This window comes from Sturnira hondurensis, unplaced genomic scaffold (assembly GCF_014824575.4).
Source record: "Sturnira hondurensis isolate 20B ecotype Veracruz unplaced genomic scaffold, ASM1482457v3 Scaffold0021795, whole genome shotgun sequence".
Classification (NCBI taxonomy): domain Eukaryota; kingdom Metazoa; phylum Chordata; class Mammalia; order Chiroptera; family Phyllostomidae; genus Sturnira; species Sturnira hondurensis.
In genome coordinates this window covers 9,230,161-9,249,152 of record NW_028094426.1, presented here as the reverse complement: position 1 = coordinate 9,249,152, position 18,992 = coordinate 9,230,161, and the positions used below count along the sequence as shown (strand labels likewise).

General features: G+C 37.9%; 1 protein-coding gene across 1 annotated transcript in view; it reads right to left on the bottom strand.

Annotated features, from left to right (window-relative positions):
- SLC15A5 (solute carrier family 15 member 5) overlaps positions 1-18,992 on the bottom strand; it is an 84,373-nt gene that overhangs the window by 36,637 nt on the left and 28,744 nt on the right. Inside the window, 3 exon segments of the mRNA XM_037033952.1 lie at positions 2,797-2,887; positions 2,890-2,982; positions 13,581-13,767. Coding sequence (XP_036889847.1) covers positions 2,797-2,887; positions 2,890-2,982; positions 13,581-13,767 — 371 coding nt within the window.

Below are 18,992 nucleotides of genomic sequence, written 5' to 3'. Positions count from 1 at the left end.
TAAGTACCATACCATTGTCTGTGTCCATAACTTTTTGTTTATTTGTTTGTCAATTTATTCATATGTTGCTTTCAGTTTTATATCTCACATATGAGTGAAATCATGTGGTTCTTGACTTTTTCCATCTGACTTATTTCACTGAGCGTGATATTCTCAAGGTCAGTCTCTGTTGCTGCAAATGGCAGTAGCTCATCTTTTCTTATTGCTGAGCATTGTATGTTTGTACCATATCTTCTTAAAGTCACTTCTCTTTTTATCTCCTTTGCAAATTTTCTCTGGAGGGTCTTAATGATGGAGTGCCTTAGGGCTCAGGTTTTTGATTTACTTCTCTGTCTACTCAGACCTCCTATGTACCCTAACTCCCTTGGTGATGTCACCCAGCTTTGAATACTATTGATATGCTCATGACTCTCAAATTTACATCTGTCCCTTATTTCAATACCAAATTACAGACTTGGATATCCAATCCCTATTTGATATCTCTATTTGACATTTTATTCTCTAAATGTCTAAAACGAAGCTCATGACCTTCTTCCCCAAACTGGCTTCACCTGTAGCCTGTGATGGCTCTGTAGATGGCAACTTTCTCCTTCCAGTCGCTCAGGTCATAAACTTTGATGTTGCTATTAACTTCTCTTTTTCTCATACCCTATTGGTTCTGTCTTCGAAATAAAAATAAACTTTTACTATATCTCACCAAGAACCCTGCTGTTTCCCTCCTCTGAAACTCTTGTCTTCCCTGGATTACTGTCTCCACTCCTTTAGCCTTTTCCTCATTATTGTGTGCTCTCCTCACACGAAGAGGTGTTCTTTTAAAGTGTAAGTGATATCATGTCACTCCTTTTTATCATTTTATTTGGAGCCCAACTCAAAGTCTTTATAATGGCCTTCTACCTCTTCTTTTACTATTTTTTCCTTCCTCACATTCCTCCAGCTGCACATGACTCCTTGCACTTTCTGGCCAAACACACTTCCTCTTTGTATATACTGACTCCTCCACCGGCAATGATTTTCTTTACAGATATCCTTGTGGCTGACTCCCTCAACTTTCTCCAGTCTCAGCTCAGAAATTAACCTTTCATTGAGGTTTATCCTGACCAATCTCTTAATGTTACAACTTTCTACCTTCTATGCATGGCATTCCTAATTCCCTTCTCTGGCCCTACCCTCTGTTTTTCTATAGTACTCATCACCTTTTAACATGCTGAAAATTCCATGGTGCCAGATTTTCTTTAAACTGATGTGTCTTAAGCATCTAGAGCAGTGTCAGGCATATTGTAGATACCCACACGGTATTGTTGCAATGAGTAAATAAGCACAAGTATTGAGATAGTTGGGCTACATACTGCTATAATTAAGACTTAATTTGAAAGTTTTCTGTTTTTTTTTTCTTGTAGATCATATCCAATATGTTTGATATCATGTGATCTGCCTCTTGTGTATTGACCCAGCGTTGCTAAGTTGTCAGGGGATTTTCTGTCTGTGTTCACCCATCACCTTTATTCACTACATTTCTTCCTACATAGACCACAAAATTTTGGCTGACAACTTCCAACAATTTTCTGGAAACAACATCAGGAAAGTCACAAACATTTGCGTAGTGGCATTTTTTATACTTTTTTTCATTCCTCACAGTGTCAAATTACATCCACATCTTAGACTCTCATAAAATAATTTATTTACTCAAATATAGGCAGTGAGATGATTTAAAATTATAAAAAAGTCTCACACATATGGCTATAATTATACAAACTTAATTTTATTTTGACATTTCTCAATGAATTGCTTTGGTATATATGTATGTATGTATGTGCATATATTTGTATACATATATCTTTATTAAATATATTTAGTTAAGAAATTTGAAGATAACTCTGAAGATAATAGAGTAATTAAAGTTTTAGACATAATTGAAATGATCAGAATTATCACTTAGTATGATTACTATAAAGGTTGTGTGCTGAGCAGATAGAATGTGAGAGATATTGAAAGTAGAAAGATAAGAAATTATAAAAATAATCTTGGTAAAATATAATTGGGCTTGAATTATAATCAGAGCTCTCACTTCAGGGGAATAGAAAGAGGTAGAAATATAAGACAATATATTACACTGATAAATATACTCACACATACATACACATTACTGTATTTCAAGAAGTCACTGAAATATTTTGATGAATTTTAAAGTGACTATTTTAGTTAATAACAGCAATCTAGACAATCCAGACAACTGTTGATATTTAATAAAGTTATTTTGAACCTGTCTTATGAAACACTAGTGATCATACTTAATTTAGTGTAATTTAATTTAAAGACACTGAGTTGTCTAGAAAATTGCCTCACATTTTCATTTCATTTGCATGTTCATAGACTCCCAAAGTACATTATGAATGTCATTTTTGGAGGGAGTATATATGTGAATTCAGCTATGAGTGAGAAGGAGGGAGGCGAAAGGAGGGAAGGTAGAAGAGAATTTTCATCTGAGTGTATTGGAGTTTTCTTCTAGGTTTTAGCAAGATTTTTTTTCCCTCCTCTCATGTATCTGACCAAATAGTTACTGCTTTTAATGAGGTTAGTAAGTCTTTCTTTTCATTTACCTTTTGGTAAAACTCATAATTGTTCTGTATGTCATAGAAGAGTGAAGAACAATTAAACATTAAAAGAGGGTGATAAATATGCCTGCTTTGAAATATGGGCAATTTTCAGGCAGTGAATAGATTGCCAGCAGCTTGAGCTGGTGTGTTCTGTGTGGAGACTCTGTGTGTTCTCACTCAAGGCAATAAGACTGTTACTCGGGTTGGGTGGACCAGTGTCTCAGCCAGTCCCAGTGGGGCATCCTGAAGAACCAGGTAGAAACAGGGCTTGGAGGAAGCGGTGAGAACTTTGCTGAAAGAGGCTGCTCCACTGGAGGGAAGTGCTTTCTGTGTATTTCAAAGAAGCCAGCTACTATCACAGACAAGGTGGCAGAAAGATTTCTGGAGACTGAAGGAAAAGAGTGCAAAAGGAAAAAAAAAAGGAAGAGATAGCCCCAAATCAGTGTAAATGGCTGTAGAATTTCTTACACATTGACTCTAGGGAATGTTTGTTTCTTCAACATTTTTTTTTGTCTTGAACATATTCAGGTGCCAACTAATTGTGTTGTATGACCATCCTTTGCTTAGGTCCTGATAGGCTGTGGCTGCATTGCTTCCCCACATACTGGTTGTGTGACCTCAGGCAAGTTTTTTAATCTCATTATCGCTTTTGTCAGCTCTAAGGTAGGGGCTAATGATACTTACTTTGTAGGGTGGCTATGAGATTTAAATAAGATAATGTACTGGTATTATTACAACCAGTCCTGTTAGTAACTGGTAGCAATTATTATTAAAGATAAAGCAATAATTTTTAACTTTTATCCTGAGATATGTCATTTTTATCACTTTTTTTAGCTATATAGAAATTAAAAATAATTTGGGGGGGGCATTTAAAATAAAATTATCTCTTCATAAGATTTTAAGAGTTATTTTTAAAATGGTTTTGGAATAACCTGTAAGCATTATCAGTTTTCAGTTGTCTTACAAAGTAAAGCAGCTATTAGAGAATTAAAGACTAGAAACTTCTCTATAGGAAAAAAATATTACAGGTGAATTAACTAGGTAAAGTGTATAAATGGAAGCAATTGTTTGAATGGTGGTCCAGCTCTCTCTTTTACTGTTGAGGAATTATCTAGGGAATTTTGGTTGGAAATGAGTAGGGGTTTTGTTATAGTTTGTATTTACTGCAATGATTCCATTTGTCCTTCATATTACTGGGCTTAGTCCCATCATTAAAGCACAGGCAAAATTTAGCTGGATGAAATTTAGTTGAAATTTAGAGATAGTCACATTTTGCTAACTTGCATGGTATTTCAAATAATACAACGTTTTTAATTCAGAAAAACCAACTTAATTATTAAATAGTTTAGTGTTTGTTTTGCTTAATAGAGAAATTGGTAGATAATTTTAAAAAATTATATCTCGGTATTTAAATGTATCCACAAATTTTGTTCTTTAATACGTTCCCAAGAAATAGAAGGTGTAAAAATAAGAAGGAAATCTGAGTAACAGAAAATTTGGGGGATTGTTTATTTATTATTATTTTATATTAAGTTTCATAAAGGCCCATTTAGAGTGAAGTCGAGATTTTGGTTTTGAAAAAAGCTCATAAAAAAAGACATGAATTTCAATATTATCTACCTTTAAGCTCAAATTTTATTGCATAATTGCATTTATCTAGATTGCTTGGCAGGCCACAGGCTCATCAGAAAGAGAGCCAATAGGTCAGTTCCCTTTAATATTTACTGTGTTGTTGCTATAGGCAAGGCGTTACACTAGGTACAGTGAGGGGATATATGGTAGGATGAAAAACACCTGTCTTCTGTCATGCAGACTTACAGTCTATTGGGGAAAATAAGAAGATGAACTTATTTCAGGTTGGAAAGGTGAAGAAGGATCATTTTATGCTTTAAAGGAGGAAGGCTTCAATATGAAGAGGTAAAGGCAGCACAAATCGCATGAGCAAAAGCACAATTGTGAATATCAGACAAATTTTCAGGATGGTGAGAAACTCAAGTTATTGGGAATCTTGGGAGAAGATAGATTGGGATCTGATTATGAGGCATTTAGTATATTTTTGAGGAATTTAGAAATTATTCTGAAGATAATGGAATCATTGAAAATATTAGATACAGATAAAATGATTTGAATTGTCATTTAAAATTATTACTCTAAAGGCCATGTGATGCTCTATAGGATGGGAGATATTGGAGGATGGAAGATAGGAAGTTAAAAAATGACCTGGTAAAGTGTAATGGGGGCCAAATTACTATCAGGACACCCACTCCCAGGAAATATAGAGGGTAAAAACACAGGGTACAACAGACTCCAACATTAACATTAGCACCTGACAAAACCATAGCCCCTGAAGCAAGCAACAAGGAGGCACAGATGTCAATGTTGACTATGAGTTCAGGTGATGGAGAAGGTGGTAGTGGCAACCATATAGATGAGACCCACAGTAGACGTGGAGAAAATGAATTTGCTTTTGAGTTGAATCAGAGGTACAGAAAGTTAGATGAAAAGTTAGTCTGTGACAATCTTCAATGATATTCCTCATTCTAACTAACTCAGGGTAATCCAGATAAAAAAAATCATGGTCACTCACCCCCCCACTTTGTTTTTGTTTATCACATGCACTGTGTAAAAAGGCTTATATTTTATTCAGGAAGTAGCATTAGAGGCAATAGTTTACATAACAGATCAGCAAAAAAATTTTTTTCTAAAAAGCCAGTAATAAACATTTTAGTTCTATGGAACAAAGACAAATTTTGAAGATATGTAGGTATTTATGTAACAAGAGACAGAATAAAGTTCTATAATTTTTTGATGGAATTCAATCATTTAATTGATTTTCTAAGTTATTGTTTCTTATCATCAAATTGCCAACATTCATCTCTTAAAAATTTCTTAGCTTGCAGGCAGCACCAATGGCTGGCCAGACCTGGCCCGTGAGCACAGTGGTTAAGTCATCAGCTTTTACTGCCTACTCTTGAATCTCAGCTCAGACCCGATGAGAAGCTGTGGTATCTTTATGTGGGTCATGGCTGCCTGCATATAGGTATAAAATATGAGAGAGCCATCTTTTCTTCTTTCCTCTGTCCTCTGTCCCTGAGCAGTAGTATAAGTGTCACCTAGGAGATCGCTGGCCAGGCAGATTCTCAGCCTCCACTGCAGGAGGACTGAGTCAGATCTGCATTTAAACAAGATCCCTGGAAGAGTCCTATACACATTAAACCCTGAGAAGTATTGCTCAAGCATAGAGCACTCAGAGAACTGATCTAGCAAAATTCAGTGAAAGACAGTTCTCCAGACAATTTCAAGCAAAGCACAAATATTTAACTTATTTACCCAGATGTTTTAAGGGAAAGCATATTTTTCCTGAAGGGTCTAGATAACCACATTTGTGTTTTATTTGCTACTGCACTCTGGTGCCAGTGAAAAATGAGTTTTTTGAAATTCAAAACAAAGTGTGATTCCATCCTAAATTTAATCTGCTCCATTTTTATTCTTAACTTCTATGAGATCATAACTCATCCAAAGCAGAGTGCATTTTATCAGAATGTACACATTTTAAACCTCTATCGGACCTGTATTTACAAGATAAAGCACATGGTTCCTAAGAAGATATTATACTCAGATAAATAATGTACATTTTAATATTGGCTGTGTAGTTGTAGACAAGTCCATAAGAGTATTGAAGCTCTTACAGTTTATTATTCTGCCATGTAATAATTTTCCAAATTAGATCACAATGAAAGAAAAGAGAGTCAGAATTTACTCAAACATTAAGGTTGCACTTGCTATTTCATGCTGAAGCAAAATCTCACACTAAAAAATAAAAACGTTAAGATTCTTCAGTTATTGGTTAAATTTACTCACTGAGAAAAGTATGAGTTTTTATGGGTAGTCTGATGTATGAGTCTGTGATATGTAACACAACCATAATATGAAAATTCAATTGAGTTCTTGAGAAATTGTCCTTGAATCCATGATTTTGGCAAATTTCCAGAATAAGAAATTTGCTCATGTGTGGATATCCATAAACCACTCTCATAGAGACAGCGATATTTTTATTGCTTTATGTATCTGCTGCATTTGTGGAAGGTATTTCTCATCAACTGTTAGAATGGCATATGTTTTTTACTTTTATTGTTTCTACGATTAGTCATGTATTTCTCTGTTTGAACTGAGCTATCCATGTTCTGTCTCTTGTTTCTCTTTAGACTACTGGAACTCATCTTAGGAGATTCAACTTGCGTTTTAACTTCTGAAAAAAGGAGTGGATAACTCATTTATTTACATGATATCAGATACATGAATGTATCCATGAGCCATCAATTATTGTTTCAGATGGTGTACTAGATACTCTACTTCACCTCAAATATAATTACAGTATTGATGTCAAATTTAAGAATAAGAACCTGCCCTGGCCAGTGTGGATCAGTTGGGTGGGGCATTGTTCCATCAACCAAAAGGTCACGTGCCTAGGTTGCTGGTTGGGTCCCCTTTCAGAATACATACAAGGCAACCAGTCAATGTTTCTTTCTCACATTGATATTTCTCTCCCCCTGTTTCTCCTTTCCTTCCTTTCTTTCTCTCTAAAATCAATAAGCATGTCCTCGGGTGAGGATTTTTTTAAATAATATATTTTATTGATTATGCCATTGCAGTTGTCCCATTCCCCCCTTCATTCCCCTCCACCCTGCACACCCCCTTCCCACCCACATTTCCCACTTTAGTTCATGTCCATGTGTCATAAGTTCTTTAGCGTCTACACTTTCATACTACTCTTGCCCTCCCCTGTTTATTTTCTACCTACCGTCTATGCTACTTATTCTCTGTACCTTCTCCCCTCCTCTCCCCTGTTGCCAACCCTCCATGTGATCTCCTTTTCTGTGGCTCCCCTCCTGATCTAGCTGTCCTCTTAGTTTGCTTTTGTTTTAGGTGTGGTTGTTAATAACTGTGAGTTTGCTGTCCTTTCACTGATCATATTTTTTGTCTTCTTTTTCTTACATAAGTCCCTTTAACATTTCCTATAATAAGGGCTTGGTGATGATGGACTCTTTGAACTTGACCTTATCTGAGAATTGCTTCATCTGCTCTTCCATTCTAAATGAAAGCTTTGCTGGATAGAGCAATGTTGGCTGTAAGTCTTTGGATTTCATGACTTGGAATACTTCTTTCTAGCCCCTTCTTGCCTGTAAGGTCTCTTTTGAGAAATCAGCTGACAGTCTGATGGGAACTCCTTTGTAGGGGACTGTCCCCTTATTTCTTATAGAGGACTGGTTTCTTTTAGTCTGGCAAATGTGACTCAGCTTTGTATGGAAAACCTACAGAAGCAAAGTGGTGGGCAGGAGCCAGACCTTCAAACTGAGTTTTCCCTTGGGAATCAGGCCTAGAAAATGCATATAGACTGTTATGGCTTGATCTTGCCAGAACTCCATCACCCTGGTCTAAAACAAGAAATGTGTATTGTCTATCTTCAAGATGATTTCCAAAGCCTGTATAAATTTTCCCAAGGACAGAGCTAATTGGCTTGTCGCCATTTCCTTCTGTGTGTTATTTTCATTTCCTTGATTGTACCTAAAATGTAGACAATAATGTTCTATGTAATAATAAATCTTTCTGTAATGTAAGACCCAGAGAAAACAACAAAAGCTTGTCTAGGCAAGGGTTGAGGCGCTCTCTGCTTGAGAGAGTGGCTGAGGTGTCCATAGACACTCTCCCCTTGAGAGAGTAGCCATGCCCTTCCCTTTTTCTCTGTAAGATTGTTGTTGCCTGTGCATTTATTCTCATTGTCAGCCACAACAGGCGCACTCTGCTGGTCAGAGTCCGCCACAATCTCTTGCTGCTTCAGAATTCTCTCCTTCATTTTAATCTTGGGTAATGTAATTATGATGTGCCTTGGTGTGTTCCTTCTTGGGTCCACCTTCTTTGGGACTCTCTGAGCTTCCTGGACTTCCTGGAAGTCTATTTCCTTTGCCAGATTGAGGATTATTTTTTCAAATAAGTTTTCCACTTGTTGCTCTTCCTCTTCTCCTTTTGGTACCCCTATACTTCAGATGTTGGAATGTTTAAAGATGTCCTGGAGGTTCCTAAGCCTCTCCTCATGTTTTTGAATTCTTGTTTCTTCATTGCTTTCTATTTGGTTATTTCTTTCCTCCTTCTGGTCCACTCCATTGATTTGAGTCCCAGTTTTCTTTCCATCACTATTGTTTCTCTGTGCATTTTTCTTCATTTCGCTTAGTGTAGCCTTCATTTTTTTCCATCTAATTTGCTACCAAAATCAACCAATTTCTGTGAGCATCCTGATTACCAGTATTTTGAACTGTGCATCTGATAGGTTGGCTATCTCTTTGTTGCTTAGAAGTATTGGCTCAGGGCCTTTGAGCTGTTCTTCTTGAGCCATAATGTTTTGGTCGTTCGCACGTGTTACATATGAGGGCCAGAGCCTTAGGTGTTCACCAGGGCGGGGCAACCCAGTTGCTGGGTTGTGACTCTGTATGTGGGGGTGGGGTCAGAGAGGGGGCAGTGGTGCTTGTTCTGCTCTCTCTTAGATTTCAGTTCCCTCTGCTGCTTCCCACAAGCGAATTTGGCCTTTCTGGTGTTGGTTTCTGGGTGGGTGGGCTTGTGTATGTTCTAGGACCCTGTGGGTCTCTCCAATGAACTCTCCTGTAAGGTTAGGAGTCTCTCCTGGCACCTCAGCCCCCACAAATGTTTTTAATCAGTGCTTTTAGGCTTTATTTCCAATCACTGGGGGCCTGGGTTGCAGAGTCTGTTTCACTGACCGTTTTTGCCTAGTTTATCTTCGCGTGAATATATGACTGTGGTCAGCCAACCGCCTTGCACACCTCATTGGGTTTGCTCGTTTCCTCCCCGTGTCTGGGTCTGCCAACCACTGCCTCTTCCTGCCAAGATCCCTCTCCACCACCAGCCGCTGACTCCGCCCCTCTTACAGTTCAACTTTTTGTCTGTTCTGGTTGTGTTTTTGTTTCTAAATCTTTGTTGTCCTTAATTTTGATTGTGTGAGGAGGCAGAGTATTTCCACCTACACCTCCATCTTGGCCGGAAGTCAGATTTTTTTAAAAAAGAACCTGAGAATATTAATGTGTTTTTATTAAACAAATGAACAGTTGATCAAATGAATTATCCAGAATAGATATTCACACATTTTTTTTCTTTTAGTGTTCACATTGTTCCTCCCATCCAGTATATACCTGCAATGGGTATATGCTGTGGTGTTTCCTGGAAAAAATCTATCAGTTCAGAAACTATAATAGAGAAAAAGTAGTTTTGCTGAAGTAATCCTATTTTCAGTGAAGATAATTGCATCCATGACTCAATTTTTAGTTTATCAAGCACCTTGGATTCTACCAAAAAATAAAGTTTGTTTTACTGCCAACTATTAGAACTAGTAGAAGTTACTGGTTATGTAAAAACTGACCAACACCTTGGCTGTAGCTACTTCATAAAGGACTTAAAGTAAGAATTTGAATTTCAAGTTTTTATTTCATAGAGGAAGGTCTGGCATATATTTGAATGTACTTCACCCACATTTCAATTTAAATGTCATTTAAAAGCCAAGATAATTGCTACCTACTGTGTTGTACACTTCTGCTTTGTGTAAGGCTTAATAACAATCTTAATTAGGCTAATTTTAGGCAGATTAATACTCGTGTGTGTCAGCACTAACTACTAAATGCCACATACCGCAGGGTCTTAATTAATGCTAAAGAAAGGAAATACTCATGATGTAAACCTTTTTTAACTGAAAATGGCTAAAATGAAGTATATCCCATTATGGCATACAGATTAATCAAAATGGTCTCAGTGATTCTAAATATTTGGTGAATTAAGGTTGACTTTTAAATAGATAGATCTTCTCATAGGTAATGTTAGAAAAGTAATACGGTCTTGATAAAACACTGTGAGCACGTCAAGACTTTGTGTTTCACAGTTCTGGAAGTTTTGGAGATTTAAAAAAAATACTTGGTAGTGTTATGTAATTCTTGATTTCTTTAGGTGATTAAACTTGTGAATGGCATACCTGGAATCAGAAACTCTTCTTTTGCTGCACTGCTTATAAGATAGATAAGAAGATGTAAGTTCATTCTTTCCTTTCTTAAATTTTTACTTTGATCACCTGAACGAGGTTTCCCCATTCCTCACTCATGTGTGGCCTGGGCTGCGATTGCAACATCCTACACGAAGCGGTGACTCTGTCTGCACCGTCTGGCTCCTTAAATGTCACAGTCCCTGGAGGGATAATGACTGAACGTGGAAGGGGTGGCAGTCTAAGGAGTAACTGCCCATTGTGGTGGCAAAATAATTTTTTCATTCACTTCAGGGTCTTATTTAGAAATAACAGTAAGGATACCAAATTAACGCTGATAATTCAACTTACATAACCTAACAGGTATGTATAGGTAGTAATTGGAATGATAATAATAGAATGATTCCTGGCCGGGTGCCTCAGTTGGTGAGAGCATTGTCTTGTACAGCAAAAGAGGTCGCAGGTTTGATCCTTGGTCGGTTCTCAGGAAGGATTTCTTCTTCTTCTCAGGAAGGATTTCTAAAGTAATTCATTCAGCCATGTTGTATAGCATATTTTCACAAAGTCGCCATTTAAGAATTTTCTCTGTAATCAAGTACAATTGGAAGCCCAGACTAGATTTTCATGGTACTGTACAAGACTGCAAAAGTTTTGGCATTTTGCAATAGATTTGCCTCCATTTAGTCCTGCATTCATCTGGTTTAGTAGTATACTTGCTGAAGGTATGTACATCTTCAAATAATGCTGGACAGTCACTAAATACTGGTTTAGGGATTTCCACATTGGCACACACACAAATGCTTTTTAAGACTTAAGGGTAGTCAAAATTTATTAATATTTATAGTTTGCCTAAACCTATTACAACAAATAATATCAGGGTTTGGCTTAGAAAATGAATCAGAAAAGTTTACATGGTGAAGGCCTCTATAATTGAAGACAATAAGAGAAGATAAACCAAGTTGAGTTTAGGCACTTTCCAAAAAGAAGTCTACCCTGTGACATGGTCGAGCATCATTTGCTGATGGCCTTCTTTAGTAGCAGGAATCACGCACACCGCAGTGTAATTTCTATAAGCAGAGAGACAGCAAAAAATATAATAATGGATACTGGAAGACTCCATGGTCTCTAGTAACTCTCTTCCAGTAACTCTCTAAAAAAGGAGGAATTAAGAACTAGAACAGGTTAACAAGGAGAAGAGAATCTTTGAAATGCTTGGCCCTGACTATTTTGATAGAATTATTTCTCAAGCAGACAATAAGACATCGGGTTATCATCACCTTGGGTGGTGTGCTCAGTGGATTGAGTTCTGACCTGCGAACTAAAGGGTTGCTACTTTAATTCCCACTCAGGGCCTGTGCCGGGGTTGTGGGCTGGGTCCCCTGTTAGGGGCGTGAGAGAGGTAATTAAACATTGATGTTTCTCTCCTTTTCTTTTCCCTCTCTCTAGAAATAAATAAATAAATATTTTGGAAAAGAGCATCTTTAAAAAAAGACATCACATTACCATTATATGATATTTCTTAAGAGTTTCCAACTCCCTTTGCTTTCTGTTTATGCTTACCAAATTGCAAATGATGACTCAATACTTAGTCAATGTTTACAGGGCTTTCACCATGTGTCAGGACCACATTCCAGGCACTGGAATCATCCTGAGCGGTTTCAAAAATCTTACAGAACAGAGGGACCTACAGTTTATCTAGGGTGCGCCTCTCAGTGAAGATAACGAGAGAACTAGAAGACAAGAAAGCTGGCTTTTCAGAGTTACCCAACGGCACCTGCGTGGCAGAGCACAGACTAAGACACAGTGCTTGGGTTCCTTTAGACTGAGCCTGATTTTACTATCCTCTTGCTCCATGTCAGGACCAGGGGTCCACTGTGAAGGAGAGGAGAGGAGAATGTGATCAAAATAGACTTCAGCTCCTCCTGTCTCATTTTAATCAGAGAAAAGTTATTTTATGGCCCATTAATTGTGTTCTAAGTAAGATATCCTAAATTTTTTTTTTTACTAAAACAATGAGAGTAGAGCTTTAAAAGATTTTATTTATTTTCAGAGAGAGGAACAGGGAAGGAGAGAGAGTGGGAGAAACAGAGCCAGAGAAACATCAATGTACAAAAGAAACATCAATAGGTTGCCCCTGGCACTGGCCAGGGGACCTGGCCCATAACTCAGGCATGTGCGTCGACTGGAAATCAGACCAATGACCCCTTGGTTCACAGGCTGGCACTCAGTCCACTGAGCCACACCAGCCAGGGCACAAGTGGTGCTTTAATGCTCCCAGTCACAACGACAACAACAACAACAATGGCAAGAACAACAACAAAGTGGTCATTACATGAGGTACAGTATGTGTTGATTAACCTTTCCCTGGTAGACATTTTGCAAAATGTGTTCCAAATTATCACATCCTACACCTTAAACTTACACAATGTTTTATGTTCATTATAGCTCAATAAAGCTAGAAAATTTTTTGAAAATTACTACTATATATTTTACTATTTGAAAAAGTACTATACTGAATCTGTTAATAAAAGTACTAATTTTTAATAAATGTTGCTACTGGTTCAGAAGTTAATGCCTCCCAAGTATAGCCTCACATTATTTTTTTAGGTTCATTACCTGTGTTAATTTTTAAGGGCATACTCAACATGAACTTAGGAGTGAGGACCACCTTCCTTCCCTGAAGGATAGACCATTTGGTGCAGAAAGTTTTACCATGACTTTCTAACAGGTGTGTCAGCTGAGGAAGCATAGAAGAATGGGAAGAAAATGGCACACTGATGTCTGCATGGAGATTCGGGAGGATGGATGTTATCACTCTCAGATTCATCTTTTTCCCAGTGTGTCAAAATCGAACTTGCTGTAGAACCTATCACTAGCTTAGATCTTAGCAGAGTGTATTTTTATTCTAAAAGGTTGCAAATCATTCACTTGTGATGGTAAATTGTACTTACTAATGCACGCCAACAGAAATGATCCATCTCTCTTATTGGAAAATAGGCAGGTCCTGAGATATTGCATACAAGGAGCCAGAATTAATAGTGGTAGGGTGTTAATGACATTCATTACTGCAATTGGCAGAAGAAATCCATCCAAGTCGAGGTTGGAGTTCATGGTCTGCAGGCAATCCCCCGAAGGAACCTATATTTCAGGGGCAAGGGAGTTATGCATTAGGACAGTGGTTCAACTTGAGACAGAGTCCTGCAGCAGATATCTCCCTTCTTGCATGGAGTCTTTGACGGGGGGCGTGGGTGTTTCCCAGGTCTTTAAAGCCCCAGTTATGAACTGTCAAAGGGTGGGCAGCAGGAGCTTTACCTACTAATTCTTTACAGAGGCATCTTTTGTCGTCTGGTCTAGCTTTTAAATTTTCCTATGAAAAGTAAAAGTGGCCCTAATTTTGTGCTTAGGATGACACATAAGAAATGAAATGATTTAAATTTTGCACGCAGCTTTTTTTGAACAATAAAGCAACAGCCAGTAGAAAGTATTAAGGATGTTTGTTTGCACTCTAATGAAAAAAAAAATGGCCGGGGCTAGAATAGATCCTTTAAATAGTGTCTAGTTCAGTGGTGTGGTTTTTTTTCTTAAGACGAGTGGCCCAGGGTGGAAAAACGTTGCTTGTTGGAGGCTTGTTTGTGGCCTCCCTGGACTGGCCTCGTTTCTAACATGAGCCAAGCAACACGAGAAAAAAGAAGGCCTACTTGTGTCTATACTCTCTTTTTAAATCAACCGTGTAGTACTACCCAACCAAAAAGGGAACTACATGACAGAGGTTTGCAAAATAAAGCAGCAGATAAGAAATGAAAAAACAAACAGAAAACTTCTGTCCCACTCCAAGCACTCAAAGTCATGTTAGAATTTCATTTTTAAAATAACCCGAATACTGACTAAAACTCCAACCCTAACATGGAGCCTCTTCTTATATTTCAAACCTGCTTTTAGGTTTTAACATCAGAACTTAAAGCTTATTGTCACAGAAATGGGCCTCTTTTCACTTTTCTAGTTAATGAGGTTTGTTGGAGTAATCACATCTTTATCATTTTTAGCAGCACAGAGCATTTCTTTAATCCCCAGTGGCACACAAAACTACTAACTGTCTAGGAGAAAAAGTCAACCTGAGCCTTGCCCTTGAGGAATGTATTCTCCAATTTTTCTTAAAAATGTGTGAACTACCCTAAGATTCCTGCCTTCCCACCATCTCGAGAGAACAGCTTTGCTTAAACACCTGGAGGATAACTTCTTGTTTGAAATCTGCACTAACCCCTTCTCTATTGTCAATTATACATTTTGAGAAGTTATAGGAGAATCAAAGGCATAACTCAGTACAGCTGTAAACGAGCTGACTGCTTGTAAAATGAGCCTATTGCTCTGTTAACTGCTTAAACCCAGGAATGGGCCAGGTTCTCCATGAGATTTTTTTCTACCTGTATGAAATATGGCCTGATGATAATTTACCTTCCAATCTTTAATTTGAGCCATGAGGTTATAAACAAGGGTTGTGTTGGTTGGGTATGGATGGCAAGAGTGAAGGGAGCATTAGCTAGTTCTGCCCTAGTTCAGAGAAAATTATTAGGCACGTATCGCCCAATCAGAGCAAAATGAATGATGTTTTTTTTTAAAAAGGTGCTGGCAGCAGACCCACAGCAAGACTGAAAGTCTTCAAGCACAACCTGGAAGTTTCTGTTACTGATTTCAAATGAGAATTATTGTTAATAGAAATAAAGTTATTATCAGCATGAATCACAGACATAGAAATCTGTTAACTTAATAATGTGGCAAATGTACTATTAATCTTTAGTGAAGCAATATTAATATATTGCCTAATCTAAAAAAGGCTCCAGTGTCTTGAAAGCTTGAAATCATTTCTGCTTCTGCCTCAAGTCCTGAAATCATCCGCTTTTAAAATTTTAAATACTTTTATTTCAGACAAGCCTCCGAGTATTCAGAAATAATTGCTGTCAATAGAGATTCATTTTCACCTTTGAATGCCCAGTAATGTCAAATGGCAACATCATCAGCCTTAATGTCAACATATTTTAAATGTATGTCTTGGAAGTGAAGGTCAATAATGGCCACTAAATTTAAAATATGGAATTCTATGATGCTTTATTCTTGGTTCTTTGATTACTTTTATATTGGTGATTATTTCTTCTGGAGGCAAAAATCTAATTCCAGCCCATCTCAATGGAAGTTCCCTTTGCTTCTCTTGAGAAGTACATTCTGTGAAGTAATTTTCTTTGAAGTTTCTGGCAAATATGACTGTATATACTTTGGAACATATAGAGTCTGTATCAGGGATTTTTAACCAAGTTGCAAGAGAAGCACTAAGGGTAACAGAGTGTTGGTGTTGATACCAGCCCTGAGTTGGGATGGCCTCTCTGCCACATGCTGGTAGGGTGACTTCGAGCTATGTAGGCTTGCTGTGGGGATTATATTAGATGCTGCAAAGTCATCTTTCAGAAGCTATGACACATATAGGTTATCAATAAGTATTAGTTTTTTTCTTTGCAGTAAAATGGGGCATCTAGATTTGATGAGATGTTTACAAATTAATTTATCAGAATTTATTGTAATTTAAGTCAAATTAAAAAATATATGACATTTTTCAGAGAAGGCTCAGTCAAAAGAAATATCAGGTGTTACTCTCTATGAAGATAAAGAATCAGTAATTTGTGTTATTTGCGCAGAAAATTCAAGGCTAGCTATGAATCACTTAATAAATATGTACTTATTAATTTTTTCATTCTAAAACATTTTTATGATATTAATTATCATATATGTGGGTAATATTTGGGTTTTTGTCCCAACTACTATTGTGGAGTCAGGAGGGAGTGTGAATCTGCTGAATCATCCTAGCTTTCACACACCGTTTAGAGTAAGGGTCACCAAACTTTCTTTAAAGGGTCAGATAGAAAATATTTCCATATATGGATTTTACTGCAAATGCTCAATTCTGCTGTTTTTATGCATACGTAATACATAGTATGACAAACAAGCAAGAATGGTTATGTTCTAATAAAACTTTATTTATGGACATTGAATTTTGGATTTCATATATTTTCATGTGCTACAAAATACTCTTCTTTTGATTTTTTTCAACTAAGTAAAACTGTAAAAACCCTCTTACTTTATAGACATGTTAAAAAAAAGACAGTAGGCTGGATATGGCCTGCAAGCTGTAATTTGATGACCCTGGATTTAGAGAAACAAGTATTACAGTAAGAGTCAGAAGGTATATTCTGCTGCTCCTTTTGCTATTGTCAATTTGTGGACTACTCACCCCATCCAAAAAAACTTAATTTTTCTAAGCCTCAGTTTCCTCTTTCAAAAATGAAGTCATTGAGTAAGTTAATTACTAAGTTTCTATCCATCTCTGTTGGTCTGTGATATATAGATACAACCCACTCATTAGCCACCCAAATTCCAAGTTGGGGGTGCAACAAAGTCCCAAATTTCTTAAATGACTTTTGTGACCATTTGGTATATGATCATAATATTTCTTCAGACTACCAGTCAAGAGGGAGGCATAGGGGAGCACGTTTTGCCTCCTTGCACAACCATAAGAAGGATCACAACTAACTTCAAAACAAAAAACACACAGAGCTGCTAGAAAATTGAACTGTATGGAGTTCGAAAAGCAAGGATGTAAAGAAGCCATATTCATCCAGACAGGTAGGAAGGGCAGAGATGGGGAGCCAGGGCAGGGAGGATGAGGTGTGGTGGTGGCAAGGCGACAGTGGCCGCGGCTGGCAGAATGGGTGGCCCCATGTTCTCGTGTGGGGGATAAAAACCAGGATGGACACCTTGGGAGCATGTAATCCCAGCCCCAGGCCAGACCATACAGCCCAGGGTTCCAGTACCAGGAGATAAATCTCCACAACTTCTGGCTGTAAAAACCAGTGGGGGCCGGGGCAGTGGAAGAAACTGCCGGACTTTCAGGAAACTTGCTTAAAGGGCCCACATAGTCTTAAAATGTGCACAAACCCACCCACTGTGGGATCCAACACCAGGGCCACAGCTGGGATGATGCCAGTTGCCTACAGGGAGTGGGTGACATGACTGGAAAAGAGGTGTGGGCCAGACAAACCCTCAGAAGATGAGCAGTATCGTAAGGGCCTCTTTCTGGCCCAACACAAAGCCCCAAAATGGTGAAGCGGGTTGCCCCACCTTGGTGATTACCTAAGGCTCCTCTCCACATAATTTATACGTGACTTTTATAGAGACTCAGAATACACAGAAACAAACACAGGGAGGCAGCCAAATCAAGAAGATAAAGAAATATGGCCCAGATGAAAGAATAGAACAAAACCCCAGAAAAAGAATGAAAGAAAATAGAGATAACCAACCTATCAGATACAGAATTCAAGACACTGGTGATAAGGATTCTTAGAGAACTCACTGAGTATGCCAAAAGCATAGGGAAGGAATGAAGGCTACGCTAAGTAAAATAAAGAAAAATCCATGGGGCCCTGGCTGGTGGGGCTCAGTGGATTGAGCGCGGGCCTGCGAACCACATGACCGCGGTTCGATTCCCAGTCAGGGCACATGCCTGGGTTGCAGGCCGGTTCCTGATGGGGGACTCATGAGAGGCAGCCATACATTGACATTTCTTTCCTTCTCTCTTTCCCTTCTCCTCTAAAGATAAATAAATAAAATCTTAAAAAAAAAAGAAAAATCCATAGGGAACCAACAGTGAAAGGAAGAAAGCTGAAATTCAAATAAATGATTTGGAACATAAGGAAAAAATAAACAATCAACCAGAACAGAATGAAGAAAAAAGAATAAAAAAATAAGGAGAGAATAAGAAGACTCTGGGACATCTGTGAAAGTGCTGACATCTGAATCACAGGGGCACCAGAAGGAGAAGAGGAAGAACAAGAAATTGAAGTCACAAGGGAAAGGAAGGAGAAAGAGAGGGAGAGAAACATCAATGTGTTGTCAAATTTGATGAAGCAAATAGACATGCAAATCCAGGAAGTATAGAGTCCCAAACAAGTTGGACCCAAAGAGGACCACACCAAGACCCATCATAACTAAAATGCCAAAGGTTAAATATAAAGAATCATAAAAGCATCAAAAGGAAAGCAGAGACTTACCTACAAAGGAGTTTCCCTAAGACTAGCAGCTGATTTCTCAAAAGAAACTCTGCAGGCAAGACGGGACTGGCAACAAGCATTCAAAGTGATGAAAAACAAGGACCTACAACCACGATTATTCAGCAGAGCTATCATATACTTATTTATTTATTTTTGAATATTTTATTTATTTATTTATTTAAAATTTTAGTCACAGGGGAAAGGAAGGAGAAAGAGAGGGAGAGAAACATCAATGTGTTGTTGCCTCTGGCGTGTCCCCTACCGGGCCTG